Consider the following 22,937-nt stretch of genomic DNA (forward strand, 5'->3'; position numbering starts at 1 on the left):
GCAATCTCATTTTTCGTCTCTCCTTACAGAATCTTTATCCGATTTTTCAGCATATTTTCTATTTTAATATAAATAAACAACCTTTACAACATATCTGCAAGAGACATTGGTAAAATTATCTAAAAAAGAGTTTGTGGAAAAAAAACCATCTGCGAGTATATTTTGAACTAATGAGATTGGTTGTACGTTGGATGATTGGCATCTGTTAGCTGGCCAATGGCGGCCCTCGATTGTAATAAGGTTTGCACATTTCTCCGCTTCTTTATGTTTTGTTGGGTACCCTGGAAACTCGATTGAAACCCAGCAGCACGATTTTCAATAGTTTTTTGCCGCAGAGGTGAACTGAATTATTAGATTCGGTATCAAGCTAGAAATTGAATTCGATAGCCGATCACAAACGGCAAGGAAACTCTAATTCTTAGAGAATTCATTTAAAATCAAAGACAGCTGCCTGGAAGAAAGGTATGAAATATGTTTGTGTTTCGAAGGTTAACGATATAATGCAGATATTTCGCTTCATTGAAAATATCTTCATTTCGGAAGAAGTCAACACTTGATTTAGCTTGTACCATCAGTTATGAAAAAAAGCACTGGCAGGCCAGCTGGTATCAATTGGTTGGAGTAAAATCTGTATTTGTCAATCGACTTTCACTATTTTGTATCATGTATTCCTCAGAATTTATAGAAATCATAACAAAGCATAGAGTTCGTAGCACATGTTTGACATATCAGTCAAAACCGAATCGTGGCGGCTTCTCGAATTGTTTACAAATTCTATAATCGTGTTAAGAGTAGTCGCAACTGGATCGGTGCAATCAATAAATGTACGATTTATTTAGATTCAGTTCTTTGCATTTGTTTCTAGATGTCTTTTTTAAACGGACGTCGTGTGAGACAACTGAGAACTGAAGCTGATGTGTAAGACAAGAACTTTTCACAGCAGATAACGTGTGGCTCCCGCAAACGTATTCCTATAGTCAATTTGAGTTCCCTTATCGGCTTTTTAATCATTCACCGTTACACTTATCACATCGATTCAGTGGAAAAAAATGTAAGGTAGTGTTAACATTATTTTTGTACGCACATTGCTAAAGTAACAGGTTAGTGTTTGGGTTAGTTTTGTGCTGAAAGCAGACTGAGGTGAATTTCACCAGTAGTACAAAAGCGCACACAAACTAGGATTTTTCGTTGCTATAACTGAGGACGATGATAAAGAAGTTTCCGTGGTCTCGTTGTCACGATTACTGTGTAATGATTTTAATTGACGCACTAAGCCAAGCGATTGTTTGAAAACTGAGCGGAAACCAGTTTGTTTCGAATAGAAAAGTCCAGCCACACCAAAATTTTAATATGAAGTCTTCACAGCGGGTAATACAGATTTCTCAGAGGGCATAATTCCAATTCTAAACTGAAAAAAAAATAAACAACTGAATGGGAGAAGGAAAATACGAAGTTTTAGAACTTTTTTGTTGAAATGGTGTTTAGTTTCAGGAAAATTTTTTCATTATGCATTGTTGTTTTCAATGAATCATGTTTTGCATACAAAAGTATTTCCGGGAAGATTTTATTTAAATGCATTTAAATAAAAAAAACGTTTTAAAGTCAGTAGAAATAAAGTAGTATTTTGGTTTTGTTTTAGATTTCTAAAGGGCACGCATATATTCACTTAACTGATGAAAAGAATTTTTGCGCCGGGATTCACATGTTTACATTTTGAAAGCAATTTTTGTTAAATTAAGTCATTTCTAAATAGAAACAGAATGTTAATTGACTTCATTCTTATTCATGAAAATGCAGCAAAAAAAGCTGTGAAATAGGAGAAAATAAAAAATAAATTCGCTTTATCATAAAAAAGGGATGAAAAGGAATTGAAATTTAAAATAAAATATGTAGAAAATTGCTCATACAGCCAACTCGAATATTTCACAGTTATCAAATTGCACTTCCATGAAATGCATTGTTTCACCAAATGTTTTCAATTCAGTCTTAAACCGAAAATATTAAGCGACGCGTGTTCCATTTAGTGAGCTTTCACTTGCTCTGAATTTTAATATATAACTGGTGGATAATGACGAGATATTCGCAATCAAATGTCGACTGTTCGCAAGAAACGATACATTCACCACTCGGAAAGTTATCACACGGTTTATATCTCTCAATATTGAGGATATCAATATATCCATGGTGACTAACATTACAAAGAAGTTCTGAATAACATCTTAAGCTTCTCTTTATTCAGAATTTGGGAACACCTTCGAAAGTTCCTTTTGTAAGATAACCCGGTGACTGAAAAGACGTGTTCTTTGGTATTCAACACTTCATTTTTGAAAAATACCTGGTGTTATTCCAGACCAATACACATACGTCATTTGTGCAATTTCAAAAAGCTGTATGACTTCATTGATATATTGCTAAATTCAAAGCACGTAAATCCTAATTCTCGTGCATTGAGCTGAGAAAAAACTCAGGGGAATATCATTTAAAACCCCATGTACCTGTAGGCTTTTTGTTCACTTTAAGTTTTGATCAGAGAGGCGCTCTGGTGTGTCTTTAAAAGCTAGTTCATTGTTATCGCAGATTACGGCCTTGTAATATCCTTAGTAAATAGAAAAAACGCATATTTGATAAATTTCCGGGATTTGTTCATGGGATATTTAAAACGATCATCATGTCAGAGTGTAATTTAGTGGACGTATAAGCAGTCCCTAGACAATAAATAGCGAACAGAATATTACCTGAAAGCATCTGAAGCTGGCAACATCTGTGATTTTTGTTCACGCTGTGGAAGCCCAGCAGTTTGAGAGATCGAAATTGACCGATAACTTTTTTGATAAAATTGAAGCTGCTATTTTAAGCCAAGTTACTTACAATACAATCATCTTGTAAGAATTCAAGAGGAATAATTTTGCTATTGCTTTATTTTGCATCAATCCGGTTGGCAACCTGTTAAATGTTATTGGCAACCATCGTATTAGCGCGCGGAAACTTTAGAGGTTAGTTGCACGTTTGTCTCGGAGGATTCATTGTTTCGTCGACTTGTTTGCGCGCACTACATATATCTGCCACGAGAAGTTCGCTTAAATCATTCTTTAAGTCAGCTGTTCTCTAGCATATAAAGGTAGCGAGCGAGGAAATTTCCTCTCTGCTTTAATGGGCACTGTATTCTTCTCATTTCAATTGTATGATATTTTCATCCTCTAATAGGTGTTCCCGCCAATGCCCAACAGAGAGATGTAGGAGAATGAAAGGGCTTTCGAAACGGGAATTCAGCTCCAAAATATAATCTATTGACTAAATTATGCTGACTCAAGTACACCCAGTTCCTCTAACGGAAGAAAATTTGAAGAAACACCAGAGAGAAACGACGTCAAATAGGATATCTTTGAGGAACACCAAAAGAAGATCCAAGAGTGGAAAAAGCCTTCGTTCCGCTGGCGACGGTGAGAGTATCAAATTTTATAGGGAAGAAGCGCTAAATGCCTCACTTGATGAAAATCAAGGTTGCGAAACGAAAAAGTTTTCAGAAGGGGAATCACCAGGCGATTCTGCGACGAATTTTGCTGAAGACATGAATGAAGAAAGGAAGACAAACTCCAAGCCGGAAATTGCCGCCAAAGAGGTAGAGATTAAGCCAAAAGCTGATAGTTCAGCTCTAACTGAAAAAGAAGAATTGTCCGAAGGAGAGGAAGGCGATAAGCCTTCTGACAACATTGCTGCAAACGAGCCAGAAACTAATCCAAAAGGTGATAATTCAGCTCTTATTGAGAAGGATATATTGTCTGAACAAGAAGAAGGTGTTGAGTTTTCTCAAAAGGAGAAGGGAAGCCATGAATACGACGGCGAGAACGCTGATGAATCTGAGAAGGAACTGGGTGAAAGCGAACAAGAAGGTGAGGGTGACGAAGATGATAATTCTGATGAATCTTCTGATGAATCTAGTTCGCTTGATAGCGAAAGCGATGTAGTTACGGCTGTAGCCAAAAATGACATTAAAAACGCTGAAGACACAAATGAAACAGGTACATCTACTCGATCATCTTCTCCAGTGGGTGATGAAGATGATGAAGATGATGACTATTCAGTTGATGACGACGATGACGAAACTGAGGACGAAGAGGAGGCTGAAGAAGCCGAAAAAAGTGAAGACGAGCTGACTCACTACAGTAGCAGCTTAAACGCAAGCGTAAGTAGCATCCCTACTCTTTGTGACGACGGGGAAGAGAGTCCTGAATCACTCAACAGTTCCACAGAAGAGTCACCTCGAGAAAGCCCCGGCCAAGAAAAAGGCGAAGGTGAAGGACAGGATCAAGAGACTGAAGCTGCCAGACATGTGATAACTGAAGGAGATGAGGTGAAAGTAGATGAGGAAGAAGACCCTGTAGCTGAAGATTTACATGCAGATAAAGAAGAAGAAAGGAGTCATAACACCCCTCCGGATAGTAGACAGGTCAGCGGAAGGTCGGCAACACCCCGGACTGTTGCGGTAAGCGAGTTTGATGATGTAGAGAGCACGATATTTTATCGCCGAGAACTGAGCCGACAGGGCAGCAGCTCACGGAATGCTTTAACTTCATCTGCGAACAGTAGGAGATCTGATGTGTCAATCAAAAACTGGGCTGAGTTTGGTGAGCGTGGCCGTGTGACTAGTAACGTGGAAGAGGTGACAGAAGCTGTTGATTGTTCGATGAAAGACAACGTTCGCAAACGATTGATGACCAGAAAAATGCGCAATGCTAAGCAAGGAAAGACGAATATAGACAAAACAAAAGTAGTTAAGCAGCATCCTGCTTTACAAAGAACGGGGAAGAAAACTGGTGATATTCATTTTAAGGGGAGACCTCAGTTAAAAAAACAGAGCTCGCACAGCAGTGATAATTCCGACGTGTTAAACACACGACAACAAAAACTTATTCGCAGAAAACGAAGACCAGTGAAGCAGGTTTCCTTTGACAATTTTAACATTCAAAACGGCACCAAAATATCTACAAGTGATTCTGCTTTCTTTGGAAGTCGAACTGAAAGTAGGGGCGACGAAAAATCAAGCACAAAACCTCCAGAAAGCGAGCATAGTGGCAGAGTTAGCAGCCGGTGGACTGGTGCGGAAACCGAACGCGCTTCGTCTACAAGTACACGGCCTGTAAGTACGGTCCAGTCTCCACGCAGTAATTTATCGACAAGTCAGCGCTCTAGGCAGACATCTATAGTTGATGTAATGACAGCTGTCAATTATCCACCGGCTGTAATCTATGGAAAGAAGTCGCATCTTCCTTCTATGCGTCCTCGGCGACATGGTAAGGGGAAGACGTTTGATCCTTTTGATTATTAAATATTTCATCGGGCCAAGAGAACATGATTTGCTAGAAGTTACCCCTTGGAACGTTGCTCACTTTTTTTATTCAGTTCGTCGGTCTCATTTTTCAATTTGAAGAGTAAGCAAGGAATTAGAAAATACTATAGTCTGATAAATATTGAATATGGCCTCCAAACGGTTCTATTTTTTGTCTAACAAAAATACAATACAAAGGGAAAAACTATTCTCTCAGAGGTGCAACGATGAATTTAAGGATAAGCTTTCTTGATGCTGAATTCGAAGAACTGAAGATTTTAGGCGTAATACCATTTTTTTTTAAGAAATTATTCCAAAAAAAATTGTCGGACCCATTTTGAAGCAACTGAGGCATTTGACCACACACACATGCAGGAAAAAAACAAATGGTGCTAAAATTATAATTTGAGTCTTTGAAAAGATTGGTTTAGTTTTTTTTTAATCCGCAGTATCTATCAGAAGCTCACAAGATTGACCCCCGTCGAGAGATCTCGCCATTTGCAATCGCTTGTGTTCTACCATAGTCTCTTACAATCTCTTGTATGTTACTGAAAAAACCGCTTTAACTTAAGCGTTTGTCATAAACGATCAAGATTCTATGTGGCTCTTCTGGTTTCTTCTTACGATCGAGCTTTAGTGTAGATTTGGTGTAGGCTTAGTATGTATTTATTTCCAAGCTAGAAAAAACTAAAAAAAAAGGAAATAAAAACGCTAAATTGAACGATACAACATGACGAGCTTTGCTCAAGAAAAGAATTCACACCAGGGATGCGTAAAATGATCCATAGGCTTGTCAAAGTAAAGCGAGAGGGCTCAATTAGCAAGTGAAAGCGAGGTGTTTGGCTTCGAGCGTGAAATTAATCGAAGTTAACAATTAAAATGTAAACAGGCGCGAGGATCCGCGCGGCTTGCGCGTTAGGAGTGCTACGTAAATTTAGGACTCTTTTGCACAATTTTCTCTTTAGAAATAACTACGCATTCATGGCGTGAATGGCAATTTTCATAATTGTAGAATGATTCAGCGATAAGAACAGCTTAGCTAAGCCGTAGTGTGTCATGGCATTTGAGGATAGCCTGGTTGTAGTGTGTGACATGACTATCAAGTAACAGTTGTTGTACCCAGCATGTTTTGTCCGTGATCTACAAAGAGCGATTATCTGTTCTGTCACGACAATACCAAAATTAAATTGTGTTAGCCAACTTATATTTCACTCTGATCAGACCTTTGACTCTAAGTCAGCATGGAGGCCGGTGAGCCGCTCGGTAAGGACCTTGTTTCCAAGAGAGATTTCGACTGCAGTATGTTCTGGAGATACAAGAGTATCATTTAACACTTGAAACGATTGGGTAGATATTTTGATAATACTTTTCTGGCGTCCATACTAAGGAGCTCTTTCAGTATAAAATATCATTTTAGTAAGTCTCAATCATCAGGTAAGCGCGGGAACTTATCCCGCGAAAATTCTGTGCGAAGGTACGAGTGTATTCGGCGGTATCTGCGAAAAGGGGCCATCGTTCTTTCCTTAAGGTAAGGTCTTAACTGTGTATTACTTCGCGAGGAAGAAATTCTACTCGCTGGCCTGTCCAATTTGGCTTTTAGGTAAGGTTGTATGCCTGATAATTTCTTTCTAGAGCTATATGATGAAGCGCGATAAATCTCGCTGCTTAATAACCTTTGAGCGGAAAATGATGATGCCCAAACCATTTAATCAGCAAAGCAAGGTTTACCTTTACTTCTGTGCTTTCGAAGCAAGAGAAGGAATTATTTCTGTGATAGTCAGGTGACAGATGCTTGAAATCACATGGTGTATTATCCAACTGTTGAAACCTAACATGAGCCAGATGAACTAATTATGGAATGAACCCTGACATCAGAGCTCAAATATTCCTTCCCTATAAGATGACGCACTCTTAGCAGGTTAGTGTGTTTTCTTACTAATCGTACTGTACTATTTCGCAGTTTCGAAAGCAGAATCCTAAAGATGCTCTCGTTCTTTTGTTATTTCTTACCCACTCTCTCGGGTAATCAGTCTTTAGTTCCCTGACTTATCTCCGTGAGGGAAGAACCTTCATTTTTTCATTTTTTTCCCGGTTTTGTCATTCGTATGTGAGTTGTTGTTTTCTGAAGGCAGAACCTTTCCTTTTTTTTCACCTGGTTCTGTCTCTCTTGGGTAGTCAGTCCTGTTTGGGCTGTAGTTATCTGAAGGCAGAACTTTCCTTTTTTTTTCACCTGGTTCTGTCTCTCTTGGGTAGTCAGTCCTATTTGGGCTGTTGTTATCTGAAGGCAGAACCTTTCCCTTTTTTTCACCTGGTTCTGTCTCTCTTGGGTAGTCAGTCCTATTTGGGCTGTTGTTATCTGAAGGCAGAACCTTTCCCTTTTTTCACCTGGTTCTGTCTCTCTTGGGTAGTCAGTCCTATTTGGGCTGTTGTTATCTGAAGGCAGAACCTTTCCTTTTTTTCCACCTGGTTCTGTCTCTCTTGGGTAGTCAGTCCTATTTGGGCTGTTGTTATCTGAAGGCAGAACCTTTCCCTTTTTTTCACCTGGTTCTGTCTCTCTTGGGTAGTCAGTCCTATTTGGGCTGTTGTTATCTGAAGGCAGAACCTTTCCCTTTTTTTTTTACCTGGTTCTGTCTCTCTTGGGTAGTCAGTCCTATTTGGGCTGTTGTTATCTGAAGGCAGAACCTTTCCCTTTTTTTTACCTGGTTCTGTCTCTCTTGGGTAGTCAGTCCTATTTGGGCTGTTGTTATCTGAAGGCAGAACCTTTCTTTTTTTTTTCACCTGGTTCTGTCTCTCTTGGGTAGTCAGTTCTAATTGGACTGTTGTTATCTGAAGGCAAAATCGTTCCTTTTTTTATTTGGTTGTGTCTCTCTTTGGGAGTTGTTTCAATTTAGACTGTGTTTTCATCTTATGACAAACTAATTTTGAGTATGAATTGCGACATAATTAAATTTACTTGTCTTAATTTTTTTTCCTTTGCAGATTTCATTGAACGTTAACCGCGAAAAGTCTTGATGAAAAAGCAATGTTTGTTTACATAAAAAAAGATAGTTTTCCTGTTGAGATGACTAACCAAATAAGTGCACGTTCCGTTGACTGATAATTTTTACGTCGATGTTGTGTTTGCCTTGGTGGTGTCTGTCCTCAAATCCCGTGATGTTTCAATTAAAAATAAATAACGAGTTTAGGAATAAAATTACGAACGAGTAAAATACCTCTTCTCGTAACATATTAAATTGTATTTACATTTCCAACTCTTGCTTCAGACACGAGATGTAAAATCGGTCATAGATTGTAAAAGAGATTTGTGAGTAAATAACTTTTTCTACTTGTCCTTTTTTATTTTCTCGCAGCCTTATACAAGAGGTTCGCTGTGTTCGCAGTGGCGCGCCAGGAAACCCCAGCAGGAAATTTTTTTTAAAGATTTTACTCCTTTAATGATCTCTTTAAAGTATATTACTCTCTTAACATTTAGCCAATTATATGGTTGCGGCGGAGGGTGCAAAAAAACTCCGTTATATATTTCTTTACAGGCCAATATTATCGGAAAAAACCCAAACAAACAAACAAAATGAGGTCTGTTGCGCTGTGTGATTCATGAGTGTTCTCATCGCGGTTAGGGCTTGCTGTTGCTTGCGGTATTATTTTCCGGAGTGGACATACCATTACTACATTTTTGTTAGCGTTTAAAAATCGGAAATACATGGTTTTGGTAAAAAACTTCATCTTTTTCAACTCTTAACGACTGTCGAGTTGTGTGTATCAATAGAGTGGGTCAGCAAATTTGCATTCTATGTTGCGCAAGGGGCAAGAGAAAATGGTTGACTCCCCGCGAGTGAAGCTGACGCTCCAGGTCGATGTCGATCCATTATTATCCTTCATAAACGAAATTTCGATGTGGTTAAATCATAAAATTTCTTTGGCTTACATTGAGCGCTTTAAAGTAAACTTGAGTTGTTAGTTCCACGCGAGGGTTTAACCTTGAAAAATGCAATCACGCGAGTGAAGCTGACATTAACGCGTGTCCCTATCTGGAAAACATTCGTATTGTGACAAGAAGGGTCTACTTTAAGGTTTTGGGTTACTCTCGCCATGCAATTTGGACGCCGAAAAGTGCCAAAAACGTAATTACTGAAAATTCATCCGCAACACCTCGGTCGTTCTGTGGGCGCGAAGTCAGTTCTTCTCTTACAGTTAATAATTGCCAGGCGGATCTCAGATCCGCCTCAGCCTCATTTGCATAAATTCTTTTGGTGAGCAAAGCTCGTCATGAGCGAAATAACACAAGACAAGGCAGGCATCTTAGCGGTTTTGTTTGGAACCGACAGAAGCCTGAGCACAAGTTAAGTTGTTTTCGTTTCCGTGACTACGCGGTGTTTTGGCAACCTGACGTCACGGACTCATAACATTCGACTGCCGCCATGTTTGTACTGCTCTGTTAACTACTCACTTAGTGACAGTGAATTTGCACGAGATTGCTGTCGATCGATCGAAGAATTTGTCCTTAAAATACTACAATCGGAACTCTAGAGTCCTGTTATGACTCTAGAATTTGAAAATCCACCGCTTTTGTCAAACATCGCTTTGAATTCGTCCTATAATGAGACAGATTTCGGAGCGTTGGATCGAGTGAGATCTAAGAAAACTTCAGTGATTTCTGTGACAAGGAGAGAAAGTCTCCACGCCAAGGAGAAACTACAGGAAAAACGTGAAATGTCCGGCGAATATTCTGACAACTATGATATTTACGAGGATGATTTTGACAGCCCGAGTCCCACGAAAAATGCAACAAGATCTCGGAGATATTCTTCGAGACGCGAATCAAGAATATCAGAGAGGGCTCGATCAACTTCGAGATCACCGTCTGATTCACCTCCTAAACAACGATCACGATCGAAAAAGGCATCTACAAGGAGGGACTCATTTTCTTCGTATCGAAGTGCATATGGCACAAACAGAGGTAAATTTCCAGTATCCGACTTTTGTTTGCCTTTTTCGGCAATGAATTTGATGTGGTTTTCATTCCTATGAGGTCTTGATTTTTGTTTGACATTACTCATAACACTATCGAGTCTGAGAATATTGTGGAAAGTTATTTTTGTTGATTGTCAATACCTGCTATTCACAAAAGGTGTAGAAATCAGTATCCGTTGCAGGCTCTAGTCAATTTCTTGTAATTCAATCGATGTGTGGACGTAAACCAATTTTAAATGGTCCTGGCGAGTTTTTGATATCGAGACCATTAAGTTTACTTATGTTCGTAACTATAATAAAAGCCTCCATGGAACAGCGTTTCAAATAAAAAGGCGCTGAGGGAAATTTGAGGTGGAACGAAAAGCATACATTTTTGTTTGTTTGTACTCAGTACACAGTTTCTACAACACGTCTGACACCTTGCTATATAGTTGCAATATAAATAATTAATTGTAATCAAAGGAGAGAAAAACTCACAGCGTTTATTTTATAGTTTATAAGTGGCGATTTCATCCTTTCAGGAGACTTTTTGTATTGAAATAAATTAACTGGTCATTTTTAGTTACTTTTGTTGATTTCCTCTGTAACAAGGATATTTTATATTTGCGTGTACGAGCTTGTCTTTGTCCAATATTTTTTACCCAAATTATTCTATGCTAAGTTGTTTTAAGTTCTGCCAATCAAATTTCCAAAACACAATTTTTTAGCTTTGCTATAATGACCTCTGCCATATGCCAACATACAGTTATACTCATAACTGAATTATTGAAGATTAAGGGAATTTTCCCTTGATCCTCTTACTGTAGGCCAGATCATATCATATTAGGTAATTTTAAAATTCTAGCATAGTGAGAAAATGGAGAAACTGACACAAGGCATCAATGGGAGAATATTGAAAACTTACATGTTGGTTTATCTGATAAAAATCAGGCTAAGTTTAAGGTTGATCAAATTGTTCTTTACTTAAGATACATCATGTACAAAAACCTGCTGATCTGTCTCTGTAACAAATGGTAAATTGAATATATCTAAGGTGTTATGACCTTTCCCCTTTAAGAACAAACTTGTTGTTTAGGTTGAGTTTTTACCTAAAAATTTTTCCAACATGTATTTATTTTTTTTCCAAATGAACGTACATGTATAAATTTGTTTTTAATTCATTGGGTCTCAGCCACTTTCACTGTACCATGCTGTGATTAAAATTTTATACCAAGCAGTTATTTGCTATATGAGCTATGTTTTAAACAGCCATCTATGCAGGTATTATCATTGAGGCCACAGGATTGATTACATAGTACATCAAGAGCCTATTTTATTTCTACTTTCACTGAGAAGAGCTGAGTGAATTGAATCTGTGACTTTTGGAAGATAGTGAATGAAGGGTGATGTTTTTCAGGAAGCTAACCCTAACCTCAGATTAAAGGAAGTCAAAATTCCAAGACAGCTGTGAGAAAGAAATCAAGACTTTTAGATAGATTGAAATTTAAATCTGTGAGAGAATAAAAATTGAGGCGATTGGTCCAAAGTTTCAGGCTGAAATAGTAATTAGCTTAACTTCATTCCCATGCTTATTTTTTGCTACTCTGCATCCAAGATCAATGGTCATAGACTAGCTTGATTTTGTCATTTCAAATGTCAGATGAGGCCTTTTTTGAAATGGTAGTTACCTTCCACTTGCTTTTTTTTTTGTTCTTTGTTTTGCTAATAGGAATGACAGAAGTGAGAAGAATTACTATTCAAATAAAACCAGACACTAACATTACTGATGCGTTGATAATGAATCCATAGAAACAAGGGTCGCATTCTATGATTGAGAGGTTGTTGTGTAGGAGATGGGATGTGTGATGGGATAAAGAAGATTTTACTTGACATTGTCACATTTACTCACATATTAACTTTACAAATCCCTCCTTTAAATTTAAGTCCTTTTATTTTAAGCTTAAATGGAACTTATCAAATCTTGCTCTTTATCTTGTTATTTATTAAGTAGAAGTACAAAATCTCTGTCTTCTACAACCCATAGACCTTTAAGAGTGATTAACATCTACTTTCTCCTTGTGCTATCCCCCCTGAATCAAACATGAAAGTCACAAGAATAAAGGAAATAATCACCATCTAAAGATGCTCTTGATTGTTAAAAATATTCTCCTAGACATCATCTTAGGTAATGTATGGTGAAGAGAATGGAGAATATGCATACTGATGTTAGGGTGTAAACATATTTTTTCTTTGTGTATTTTAGGTGCACCCAAAAATAAACCTAAGAAAAGCCAATCGGCTAGCTCAAAGATGACAACCAAAAGCACTGGTGGGGAGAGTTCAATGATGAGACGCGTGTTGTCTGCTAACAAACACAAAGTTTCAAGACTTTACAATATTTTGGAAGAACTACAGCAAGAAGTCGAAGAACTAAAGGACGAGAATAAATCTCTGAAAAGAGTGAGCCATCGACAAGAGAAGCAAATTAAGAAAATCGACGAAGAGGAAGCAAGTTTGCCCATGTTGCTTCAAAGGCACAGCGCAGAGATGCGAACTTTGAAAGAGAGAATGAGAAAAAACCAAGAAGTTTTGCACAAGAAAGAGAGGGAATCTAAAGAAAGAGACGCCGAGATTCAGAAATTGCGTGACAAAGTCAAGAGTTTTCGTGCATTATCACAGGACAGGAAACTTGAAGAACGAGCGGCTTTGGCGAAAAAGTTAGAGAACGTCCAGGACGAAATAGCGACAAAAGACAAAAAGATATTGGTAAGTTAGTTTTGAAGACTCAAGGGGAATAAGAAACGAAGGGGGCTTATCAGTGTCGTAAAACCGAAGTTAAGTGATCTAGAGAAATAATATTAACGAAGGAAAATGGTCGGCGTATTATTTAGATGACAGTCGAAAGCATTAGTTTATTCCTTTTGCCTCTCTCTGTTATTGGTCTTTAAACTCCCGCCACCTTCTTAGCCAATCAAATGCAAAATCAAAACTGATTGCGATTGGTCGCGCATGCTTTCCCGCGCTTTAGACAGTTGGCTTGTTTTTGCTTTCGTTTCTCATTGGTTCCCCGTGACATACACTATACATTCCTTCTCCCGATTGGCTGATTCGATCACTTGGAATATGGTTTTATGACTCTTGTTGTCATTGGCTCCTTGTGATATATTTTTTCCTTCGTTCTGATTGTCTGGTGTAGAAAAAAAAAAAAAAAAAGAAAAGAAAAAGAATTCACTATTGAAGAATCTTAGTAGTAACTGTTAAGGTTTAAAATGCATGAAACCCAAATTACAATGTCCCTAAATATAATCAAATTATTAGTAATCTTAAAATAGCACCACTTTTATGCAAAGTTTGTTTTCCAGGTGCTTCCGGAATGTTTTTGTAAAATTCACATAGCAACTTTTCAACCTTAATAAGCGTTGGATCGAACAAAAAAAAACCTTTTACCTCACTCCTTTTGTGTCTCCATGACGAAGCTTTTGACAGACTAACTGCCCCCTAAAGCTTATTATGTCAATTGAATTTCTCCCTAAAAACGTGCTGTCATGAATCGTTAATAAATTAGCCATTAAAATGTATTACTCAGCTGTTTGTTTCTCACGGTTTTTAGGATCTAGAAAAAGCTATCGCTCTTAAAGACAAGGCAAGACAGCGAGAGATGAAGGACCAAAGAGAGCGCTACAAGCAGGCGAAAGAAGAATTAAAACGGGTCCAAGACGATTTCCGCTCGCTGCGAGAAAGATTGAAGGTAATTAATGTTTTTCCACATTCACGTTTTTGTCATATGAAGGTTTGCAGGAATTTCGCCATGTTTTAACGCTCTTGTCAGCTTGAATGTATGATAAAATTCTACGCCGCATTTCTCTCTTTGACTGAGAGCGCATTGTGGCAAAAAATATCATTTATGAAAATAAAATGTGTAGCATTTGCTTCATTTTATCAGTGTTGTAGACTTAGCACAAGAGAGGACGGCTTTACAACTTCGCAAAAAATAATCGTCATTAATTTGATGTATTTTACACAAGGAAAAGACCTAGGCAGAAAACTAACGTACAAACTAATCAAGGAAATCGCAATCTGTATGTGTGAATTTTTCGTGCCGCACATGTGGTGTTGAGAAGTGCTTTGTAATTTGTTATAGCATTTGCCTTCGATTTTCTTAGCCACTTGAAAGCACTGAGCTCTCACTTTAAGGCGGAAGTTGTTGTCGCTCCTAGTCGGCCTTGATGATATACATGTAGATCGAACTAGTCTGTATTCAATGTTCTATTTATCTTCTTCCTATTCTTTCTTTCCGAGGCATGATATGGTAATTGTCATGCAATCGATGCAACAAAAACGTGATTTCGTCAACAAATTTTTATAAGCTTCTAAGAATGGAAACATTTTTTAAACAGTTGTGTCTCTGAGAATCCTTTTTCTTTGACATCTGAGACTTCATAGGTGTGTTCACTGATGATGCTTCCTTTGTTTCTTTGCTGTCGCGTAGCTCCACGTGACTTAACGTTGAGCAGTCTATTTTCCCAGTTCACGTGAAAGCTTTTTTTTCTCTTCACTAGGAAAAAGAGAGAGAATTGGATGAGAAGAACATCTATCATCAACATATTGTACAGAAGAAGAAGAAAGTTCCAAATTTACCAGCACTCCCTGCGGGCAGCCAGGGCATTCATGCACCCGCTATCACTGCTCCAGCGGTTCACATTGAAAAAGCGCCAGATACGAAAGAGAAAAGAACAAATGTATTTTTGACAAATGCGGCGAGCGACTCTGGTTCGGTTGTAACGGATGAAGGGAGGGACACAGATGAGAAGTCTGAAAAAGTCAGCATTAAGCATGAACTTCCCGTGATTTCTGAACAGACGAGACATGGTGGGGTCCTCCAAGTTGATGGAAAGGAAGACGAAGAGAAGAAAATGAGAGAAGCTAAGGAGAGAAGGAGACACGAGGAGGAAGTGGAGCAGAGACAGCGCATAGACGAGGAAGAGCGCAGAAGGAAAGAAGAGCAAGAGAAACGAAGGGAAGAAGAACACGAGAGAAGATTGCGAGAAGAGGAGGAACAATTAAGGAAACAACGAGAGGAACAGGAACGCGCCATGAAACAAAAGGAAGAAGAAGAAAAAAAGCGGTTTGAAGAAGAAGCTGAGATCAGACGGAAGAAAGATATGCTGCTGGCGCGCATGCGAGCGATTGATGCAGGAAACGAGAAAACAGACACTGTGTTTGCAACCGGAGGGACTACTGGTCCCCCTGTGGAAGACAAACCCAAAAAAGTTCCGATTTTCCTTCAGAGCGATAAACCTATGAAAACAGAGCAGGAGCCAGTGAAGCCTCCAATCGCGGCAAGTTCGGATGACGATATTCTGTCCGATACCAGTGGCGGCAGAAAGAAGTTCAGCGCCAGCTCGAGACAAAGCCGCTTCTCGTACGATTTCAAACAAACTGTAGAAAATCTTCATCATGGTCTCCCTGCACATGCTGCACAGGAGGGCGTAAAACCAGAGGCCCAAAAATCGGACACGAAAGACTCTCTGTCGGACGATCTAAGTTTTGGTACTTACAAACCTACACTGGGCAGAAGGGCTGCCGCCAAAAGAGACAATAAAGACGATATGAGTTTTGGAGGGTATAATCCTTCTTTTGGTTCGAATAAAGAGACAGCTCGCAAAAATAGCGGTCTTAACTTTGGCACCGGGAAGAAAAACGCTACTGAAAAAGAACAAAACGGTGTCATCTTTGGGGATTATAACCCTTCTTTTGGAGGGTCGCGTGAGCCAGCAACTTCCAGCCTACCAAACGGTGACATTGGTGGAAAGTCAAGTCCCCCACGTGGTCGCAGACCAAGAAATTATGGTGGTGGAACAGCATCTTTGTTTGACGACGATCTTTTTACAAATGAGGAAGTCAGACCTTCGGGTAATCCTCTGTTTGGAGACAGCTCCATAAAAAAAGACAAATCATCTTACCCATGGGAAAACAAAGTAAATGTTACAAGATCTAACGTATCTCAAGAGGATTCTCTACTGCCTCGCAGGAGACATTTGCAAAGTATCGGAAAAAGCACAGAGAAAAATGTACGCGCTGTAGATAATGCGCTGGATGATATTGATGACGAGATTGAGGAAGTTATTCTATAATAAAGAGTTTTACAAATTATCTAAATTATAATATACATATTAAGTATTTAAGAGACGTGTTACCTTCGCGCAGAAGATCTTCGGACAGTTTGAGAAGTTAGCCGTGACATTTTTTTTGTTGTGACATCCATTTATAAGAACCTCTATTAATTTTCTCAAGTACTGTCCGTTATTGAGGCTAAACCCAAACGATGTCGTGTTTTAATCGATGACGCAAATCTTACTAATAAAAATATTTTCTCATCAGATGGGTCTGTCTTTTTGTAGCTTGACTTGGCAGATGTAGACTCGTTGAGCCCTTTTGCATGTGTGGCTGACATTTATGTCGAAGTGTGCTTCTAATGCGTTCACAATATCCAAACAGCAATGCTTGTCAAACAAACACTTGGTGGCTCTTTCCGTATCGTATCATTCAGGTTACAACACCCCTCTCCCTCTCCCCATCAGTTTATAGGTGGTCAACCCAAAAGGGGTTTCGTGAATGAATATTCCTTATGAGAAGCCTTTTCTAATGCATTTTTGCCTTCATAACATAATCCACTGAAATGCTTGAACAAAAAAGCACAACAACAGTGACGAAGATAAAGAACTTTGTTTTGTCTCCTCAATTGCTGTGGGACTGCAGTATTTTTTCCCATCCTAGTTTTAATTGTTTGAAGTTAGACTTTTTTCATTTGTGATTGTATGGAGATTTGGCTGGCTGATAACCAGGGTGTATACAATTTGAATTCCAGTCCCAAGACAAAAGAGGTCAACATGTTCAGACAGGATCCACGAACTTATTCAATGATTGCATCAATTCTTAATCTTCCTACAACGCCTTGAGGAAAAAAATAAGTTGAAGTGCTCTAATACGCTCAAATTTTGTTGTTCACTAAATAAACTTTGGAACTTATTTCCATACGCTTTTAGTGATCTCAATCAAAAATTGAATGGAGCACTAACAATTCAAAATAAACATTTAACTTTAATTGTCCATGAAAAAGAGCAGTCCTTTCTCAACATTTCAGCAATATTATTACTCTTTCTTATTAAATTTAGTGGCTGTGAGCCATTCCTCTTCATGCACTTCTTCAATGATTTTCTCACTCCTAGCAACACCTACAGCCAAGAGTGAATTATCATCTTTACTTGGCATGAACACATCACAAATGATGGTTTTAGTTTTCTTATGAGGGCACTGTTACATTAAAATAGTATATGAAGTTCCTCTACCCCCCTGAATCTGGGTTCACCTCTTTGTACTTTCACTATTAACTGAAATTAGTCAGACTCTGTTGTTCTGGCTCTGGCTGCAGTGCATTTTCTCCATTGTTAAGCTCCAAGAAGACAGGTATGTTTTCTTCCAATCTGACGACAGCCATGACTAGGCCAGCAAGTAGAACTGACATCTTCATGGTCTCAGTTTTTAATGCCTCTTGCCACTGTCAGTGCAGGTATGTCCTTGCTCATCTCAAAACAGCACAGTTGAGATGATTTTATTTGATGTGACAATCCAACATGGAAGTCCAACAGCCCCTGTGGCAAGAAAAATGTTGAAATTATTGTCAGGAAAAATGTTGAAATTATCAGGATCAATAACAATGAAAAGTTAAATTATTTGGTGATTAAACTAAGGAACTAAGTGTAATTAATTACACTTACCAATCAGAAGCTTGTTGATGAAAATAAATCATGTTACTCCCACCCTTCTGCAGTATTTCTTCAAGCTTTCTTTAACCCCTTACACCCTAATATCAGCATACATATTCACCTAACTGCTCTTTTCACCTTTCCTACAGTTACTGACAAGGAGAATTTGTTTCAAAATCAAGGTCTCATTCAAATGTTGATCATTTCCTTAATTCTTGTGACCTTAATGTTTGGTTCACCTGTAATAATGTAAACCCAAGTTTCACTACCAAGATTGGATTGTTAATTCTCCCCTCTAGCTGCTACACATTTCCCCGTACATTTGTTACAAGAATTTGGTGTTGGATCAACATCATATCTTGTACCTGATAAGTATTACCAGTTTGCTGGATAATATATGAATACTATAGGGAGAAGTTGCAGGTAATCACTTCTAAGAGTTAAAGGGTTAAAGGATATTAGATGCTGCTCTCTCCCAGGGGGTTAAAGAGATTACAGTTTGCTGGTACCCACAGCCTTTATACTCTTGAGTGGAGACAGACACTCTTACCAAGGAACACAATACAATCATCTGAAGTCCAACATGCTAGTCATAGAGCTATCATTTCTCTTTAAGGAAACTTTTGTTCAGTCTTAGTTTGCTTTGATATCATTTGATACTGTAGCTCACCAGGTATTCCAGTAGGGAAGGCTAAAATTCTGTTGAGTGGATAGAACCATTGCACAGGTAACAACACCACTGGCTCCTTTCTGTACACAAACACAAATGCCATATGACAGACTCCCTTTAAGATGAATCAAAGTGACACTATGGTGAATCTGTGGATATACTATGCAGAATATCATTAAAATATGCAGTACTTGTACAGTAATCCTGTGATTCCAAGAAACAGAATTGAGCCATCATATCCACAGAAGTCCTTGCCAATTGATCAGCCATAACTAACAATCAATCTGCCATCTTCTATAAGATGTATGCCCTCCCCTGACTCCTAAGGCTGAGCTGACCCTACAAAAATTTTCCTATTGAATTCCCACATTACTCATTCTTATGTTTTGCATGTCCATGATCAAAAATGACAGCACTATACTCCATTGTGAGGTGTCCTAAAAGGGTTACATTAGGCAGTAAGAGTTGTTCCTTTTTGTGCCATCTGTGTAATTTTCTATTGTGAGTAGATTTGGTATTGTCAAATTTACACTTTTAAAGTCAATGTATTGCTTCATGTTGAAAAGATATCCAAGAATGATAATTTACCCCTTTCACTTCCATGAGTAACCAAGGATGAATTTCTCTGCAAAATATCAATACAATATATAGCAGGCAAGTGAGGAGAATAAAGAAAAAATTCTCCAAACTAACATTAATATGAATTATGTGGCAGACATTAAGGGGAATTGCCAATAAGATCTTGGGAGTGATTTAGGGTGTAGGGTTACTCAGCATGTTTTGAAAGCAAATTGATATTCAACACTACTATTTCCTGGCCACCTCTGGAAGTGAAAAGGTTTGCACTTGAATTTACTGTAACAGATACTATGTGGATCACACTTACCAGTAGTCCCATAAATATTGCTGTTAATATTTTACTCCTAACTGTAATCTTCTCACTTCTCTGTTTCACTAAAGAAATGAAAATGTTTCACAGATTGTGAAACAAAAACAAATTGGGATTCAAGAAAGGCAATTCCATAGTACTGTACAGTGTATTCCTGCTTCCCCTTCATTTAATGTGCAATGAAAATGCACACATCACAACAAAGTTACCATTTCTTTATGGTCAGAGCTTACAAGTGAGTTGGATCACAGGCAAGTATCAAAATGGTGAATTATCCCTGAGTTCTTCTGTGCTTATAGATACAGGTATTGCAAGTTAAAATGAAGTTCAGGTTAACCCTTTAAATCCCAAGTTCTCATCAGTATGTCTCCTTACTCTGAGCCATACAGTTCTTATGATGTTAGTTAGGAGTACTGGATCAATTAAAAATTCTCTCATTGATTTGTTTTCTATTCTCATCATTTGTCTGCTTCATATTTTGTTGATATTATAAAGAGATAAACGTCTTGGTCATTAATAAGAGTAAGAGATAATGATGATGATGCATTCACATAAAGCATTTTCTATAGTTATAATATACTCCATATTAAACTCTACAGGGGACTTCAGCCAGCTGCATTGAGCAGCTTACAATTTTTTTAAAAGAAAACTTTGCAAATGATTTAAAACTAAGTTGATCTGTATCTCCTCTTGTATATGAGTTATAATTATGACAATTCATACTAATTTAAGATCATGTTTCAATCTATAATAATTTTGAACCACAACATGAGTCTGAAATCATTGATAAGAGTAAGAAACAATAATCAAAGAGGAATTCTGTGCATTATTCCAAATAATTAAGGTGCTGGTGCTTCTAAAAATATTTTAGGATAGCTCCATTTTTATTTCCAACTTTAAGTTTTTATAAAAGATGAACAAACAATACTTAACGACTAAAAGATGAAGACCATATGACGTAAAAATGCTTAACCTTTTAACCCCCAAGATCTGAATGTTAATTCTCCCCTCTGGCTACTACACATTTCCTTGTAAATTAGTTACAGAAATTTGATGCTAAATTAAGATAAAAATTTTCCACCTGATAAGTTTGAGAATTCCCATTACCTGTTTGCTTGATGGTGTATGGATATTACAGGAAGAAGTCACATTTTAAACTCTTCTAGGAGTTACTGCGTTAATGTAATGTTCATAATTTCACTTTGTGAATCTTTCACTCGGTACCTATTTAGAACCGAAGCAATATCAACCACTTAACTTAGAGTACCTATTTGTGACAGCTCCTCATTCAATTCCTTAATTTTTCTTTCAAGGCGTATGTATCGAGCAAACTCATCCTGAAAAAAAAATTGATGTTACCCAGGAAACTTTGGCTAATCCTACATAACACACTTCCTTATTTGAAATTTCAGAAAAAAGAGGGCACTCATGTGAAGAAGGGAGCTTAATTGAGGGGGGAGGGGGGGCACTTATTGCTCAGTGTAGCAATTGGACAAAAATTGAAAGAACAGATGACTCACATATGAGAACTCTGCAAGGCCATGTATATAGAAAAAACTGAAAAGGAAAAGAAAGTATTCCCCATGGTGATTGAAGCTCATAAAGTTAAAGATGAAGTGGCAAAAGAAATTGTTTTCCTTTTATCCACACTACTTAACCCTTTAACTCACAAGATCTGATAGTCAATTCTCCCTTCCACCTTTTACATATTTCCTTTTAAATTAGTTACAAGGCCTTGGTGTTAGATCAAGACAACAACTTCTAATTGATATGTTTGAGTATTCTCATTACCCGTTTGCAGGATAATGTAGGGATATTGCAGGGAGAAGTTACATGTTAATCACCTCTGGGAGTTGAAGGGTTAAGAAAGTGATGGAGGAGGGGTGGTGGTTATTTGAGGGGGATGCTTGTTTGAAATTATGGTCAAGGGGGTGGATGTTTATTTGGGGAGGATGCTTTTTGGAGTAGGGGTGCTTACCCAAGGAAATACAGCATGCATTACAGTTATTTCAAGTCATAATATTGCATATCATTTTATTGCCATTTCAGTCTGATGTTCATGGTAACATTTCAAAGCTGATTTAACATAAATAATCTCCACTTTACCTGAGCACTTATCTTCATTTGTTCATTCTTCAGTTGAATGATTGTGTCTTTTAGGTGACTCCCATTCTGTTCTTTACTCATCAAGAGTCTTGGTAACTGTTTTTGAAACATAATCGATGCAAACTTACATTTAAAGTGGAACTAACTACAAAGGAATTTTATTGAAGCTGATCCAATACAATAAATGCCATGTCCGACAAATTTGGTTTGTAGTAGCGGTAGTAGTCAACAAATTGAATTTTCCTTCACTTGCTTAAGATCTAACAAAATCGATCCTGATCAATTAAGTTTTATCAGACATTTATCTACAGCGATTTACTTACCTCTTAAAATTACTACAACGTCGATCCCGTGATCAACGTTATTTACTTTTCTTTACTAACTTGTAGTTTCGCATCGATACGGAATTCAGTGCAATTAAATTTTTTTAATTTACAACTAGCCCGCTGTATTCTCTTCCGATGCCTGCACCAGGAATTAGAAAATCGATTGATAACCCTAAATACGAATTAAACTGCTCTAAATAATAGGTACGAACGCCTTAAATTCACGGAGAAAATCTAATCCTGCTGAGGTTAAGTACATATGCATAGTGTACTAAAAACACGCAAACGAAAATAAACTTAATTCACTAATTTCTCACCCCGTCAGCCAGAAATCCGGACGATTTGTAAAGAATTCTCATAACAAATACATACGCGAGCACGAACACAACCATTGAGACCGCCATCTTGTTTATTGACTCGTCACCAGTTTCTCACCGCCTCTATTGAATGGGCCATGAAAGGTTTCATATGTTCACTGAGTATATGTAGCTGGCCAATATGGCCCTGGAAAGCGGTTACGTATAGGACGAGGGCACGTATCGTATTACTTTAACTTAACTTACGAAAAAATATAACTAAAAAATGCTCAAATCTTTAATCGAACTTCGTAGGGACGCTCGAGGCGAAAAATTCAAGCAGTTTTTTTTTTCTCTTCTAATTACCAAAACTGCATCATGGACTTCATGGTCCCAAACGTTCCTTTCGGAGATGCTGGAAACTGGGGTTGAGAATCGCGAGCCAACAAGCGTGCCAAAAACCTCACCTCGGGCTCCCGGCGTTGTAAGATTGTTCTTAAACGCAGGCTATTTTTTTAGCATGGGAAGGCAGAGTACCTCACCTATCTGGAGTCCCCACTTCATGCAAACAAGCCCATAAAGGGAAGACGGTATGAATCCTTTAACCT

At 38.0% G+C, this 22,937-nt stretch overlaps 2 protein-coding genes across 4 annotated transcripts; one reads left to right on the forward strand and one right to left on the reverse strand.

Moving 5' to 3' along the window:
• The first annotated feature begins 293 nt into the window (after nt 1-293).
• On the forward strand, nt 294-16,656 carry LOC113683204 (uncharacterized). Its single transcript, XM_027200419.2, has 5 exons — nt 294-462; nt 3,205-5,291; nt 12,540-13,042; nt 13,887-14,024; nt 14,836-16,656. The coding sequence occupies exons 2-5, from the start codon at nt 3,299-3,301 to the stop codon at nt 16,408-16,410; spliced, it is 4,209 nt and encodes a 1,402-aa protein (XP_027056220.2). The 5' UTR covers nt 294-462; nt 3,205-3,298; the 3' UTR covers nt 16,411-16,656.
• A 701-nt stretch (nt 16,657-17,357) lies between these two features.
• Nucleotides 17,358-22,460, reverse strand: LOC113683238 (guided entry of tail-anchored proteins factor 1). Of its 3 annotated transcripts, XM_089181000.1 has the most exons (7): nt 22,351-22,460; nt 21,708-21,803; nt 20,869-20,938; nt 19,599-19,666; nt 19,301-19,337; nt 18,713-18,827; nt 17,358-17,928 (listed from the first exon to the last, which is right to left on the reverse strand). In XM_089181000.1, the coding sequence occupies exons 1-7, from the start codon at nt 22,435-22,437 to the stop codon at nt 17,889-17,891; spliced, it is 513 nt and encodes a 170-aa protein (XP_089037126.1). In that variant the 5' UTR covers nt 22,438-22,460; the 3' UTR covers nt 17,358-17,888. The 3 variants fall into 3 exon arrangements, with proteins under 3 accessions (XP_089037126.1, XP_089037127.1, XP_027056256.2); XM_089181001.1 differs by lacking the exon at nt 19,301-19,337 and having other exon boundaries at nt 18,713-18,792; XM_027200455.2 differs by lacking the exon at nt 19,301-19,337.
• Between the last annotated feature and the right edge of the window lie 477 nt (nt 22,461-22,937).

The sequence above is a fragment of the Pocillopora damicornis genome, chromosome 8 (assembly GCF_964200805.1).
Source record: "Pocillopora damicornis chromosome 8, jaPocDami1.2, whole genome shotgun sequence".
NCBI classification, from domain to species: Eukaryota; Metazoa; Cnidaria; class Anthozoa; order Scleractinia; family Pocilloporidae; genus Pocillopora; species Pocillopora damicornis.

What these genes read in the sequence shown, in the direction of transcription:
- LOC113683204 (XM_027200419.2), top strand. Translation starts at nt 3,299, where the DNA reads ATGCTGACTCAAGTACACCCAGTTCCTCTAACGGAAGAAAATTTGAAG. An exon ending in CAAAAGACAAAAAGATATTG is followed by an intron (nt 13,043 to 13,886) that starts GTAAGTTAGTTT and finishes CACGGTTTTTAG; the next exon opens with GATCTAGAAAAAGCTATCGC. An exon ending in CGCTGCGAGAAAGATTGAAG is followed by an intron (nt 14,025 to 14,835) that starts GTAATTAATGTT and finishes TCTCTTCACTAG; the next exon opens with GAAAAAGAGAGAGAATTGGA.
- LOC113683238 (XM_089181000.1), bottom strand. Translation starts at nt 22,437, where the DNA reads ATGGCGGTCTCAATGGTTGTGTTCGTGCTCGCGTATGTATTTGTTATG. An exon ending in AAATGAAGATAAGTGCTCAG is followed by an intron (nt 20,939 to 21,707) that starts GTAAAGTGGAGA and finishes TTTTTTTTTCAG; the next exon opens with GATGAGTTTGCTCGATACAT. An exon ending in TGAGGAGCTGTCACAAATAG is followed by an intron (nt 19,667 to 20,868) that starts GTACTCTAAGTT and finishes TCATTTCTTTAG; the next exon opens with TGAAACAGAGAAGTGAGAAG.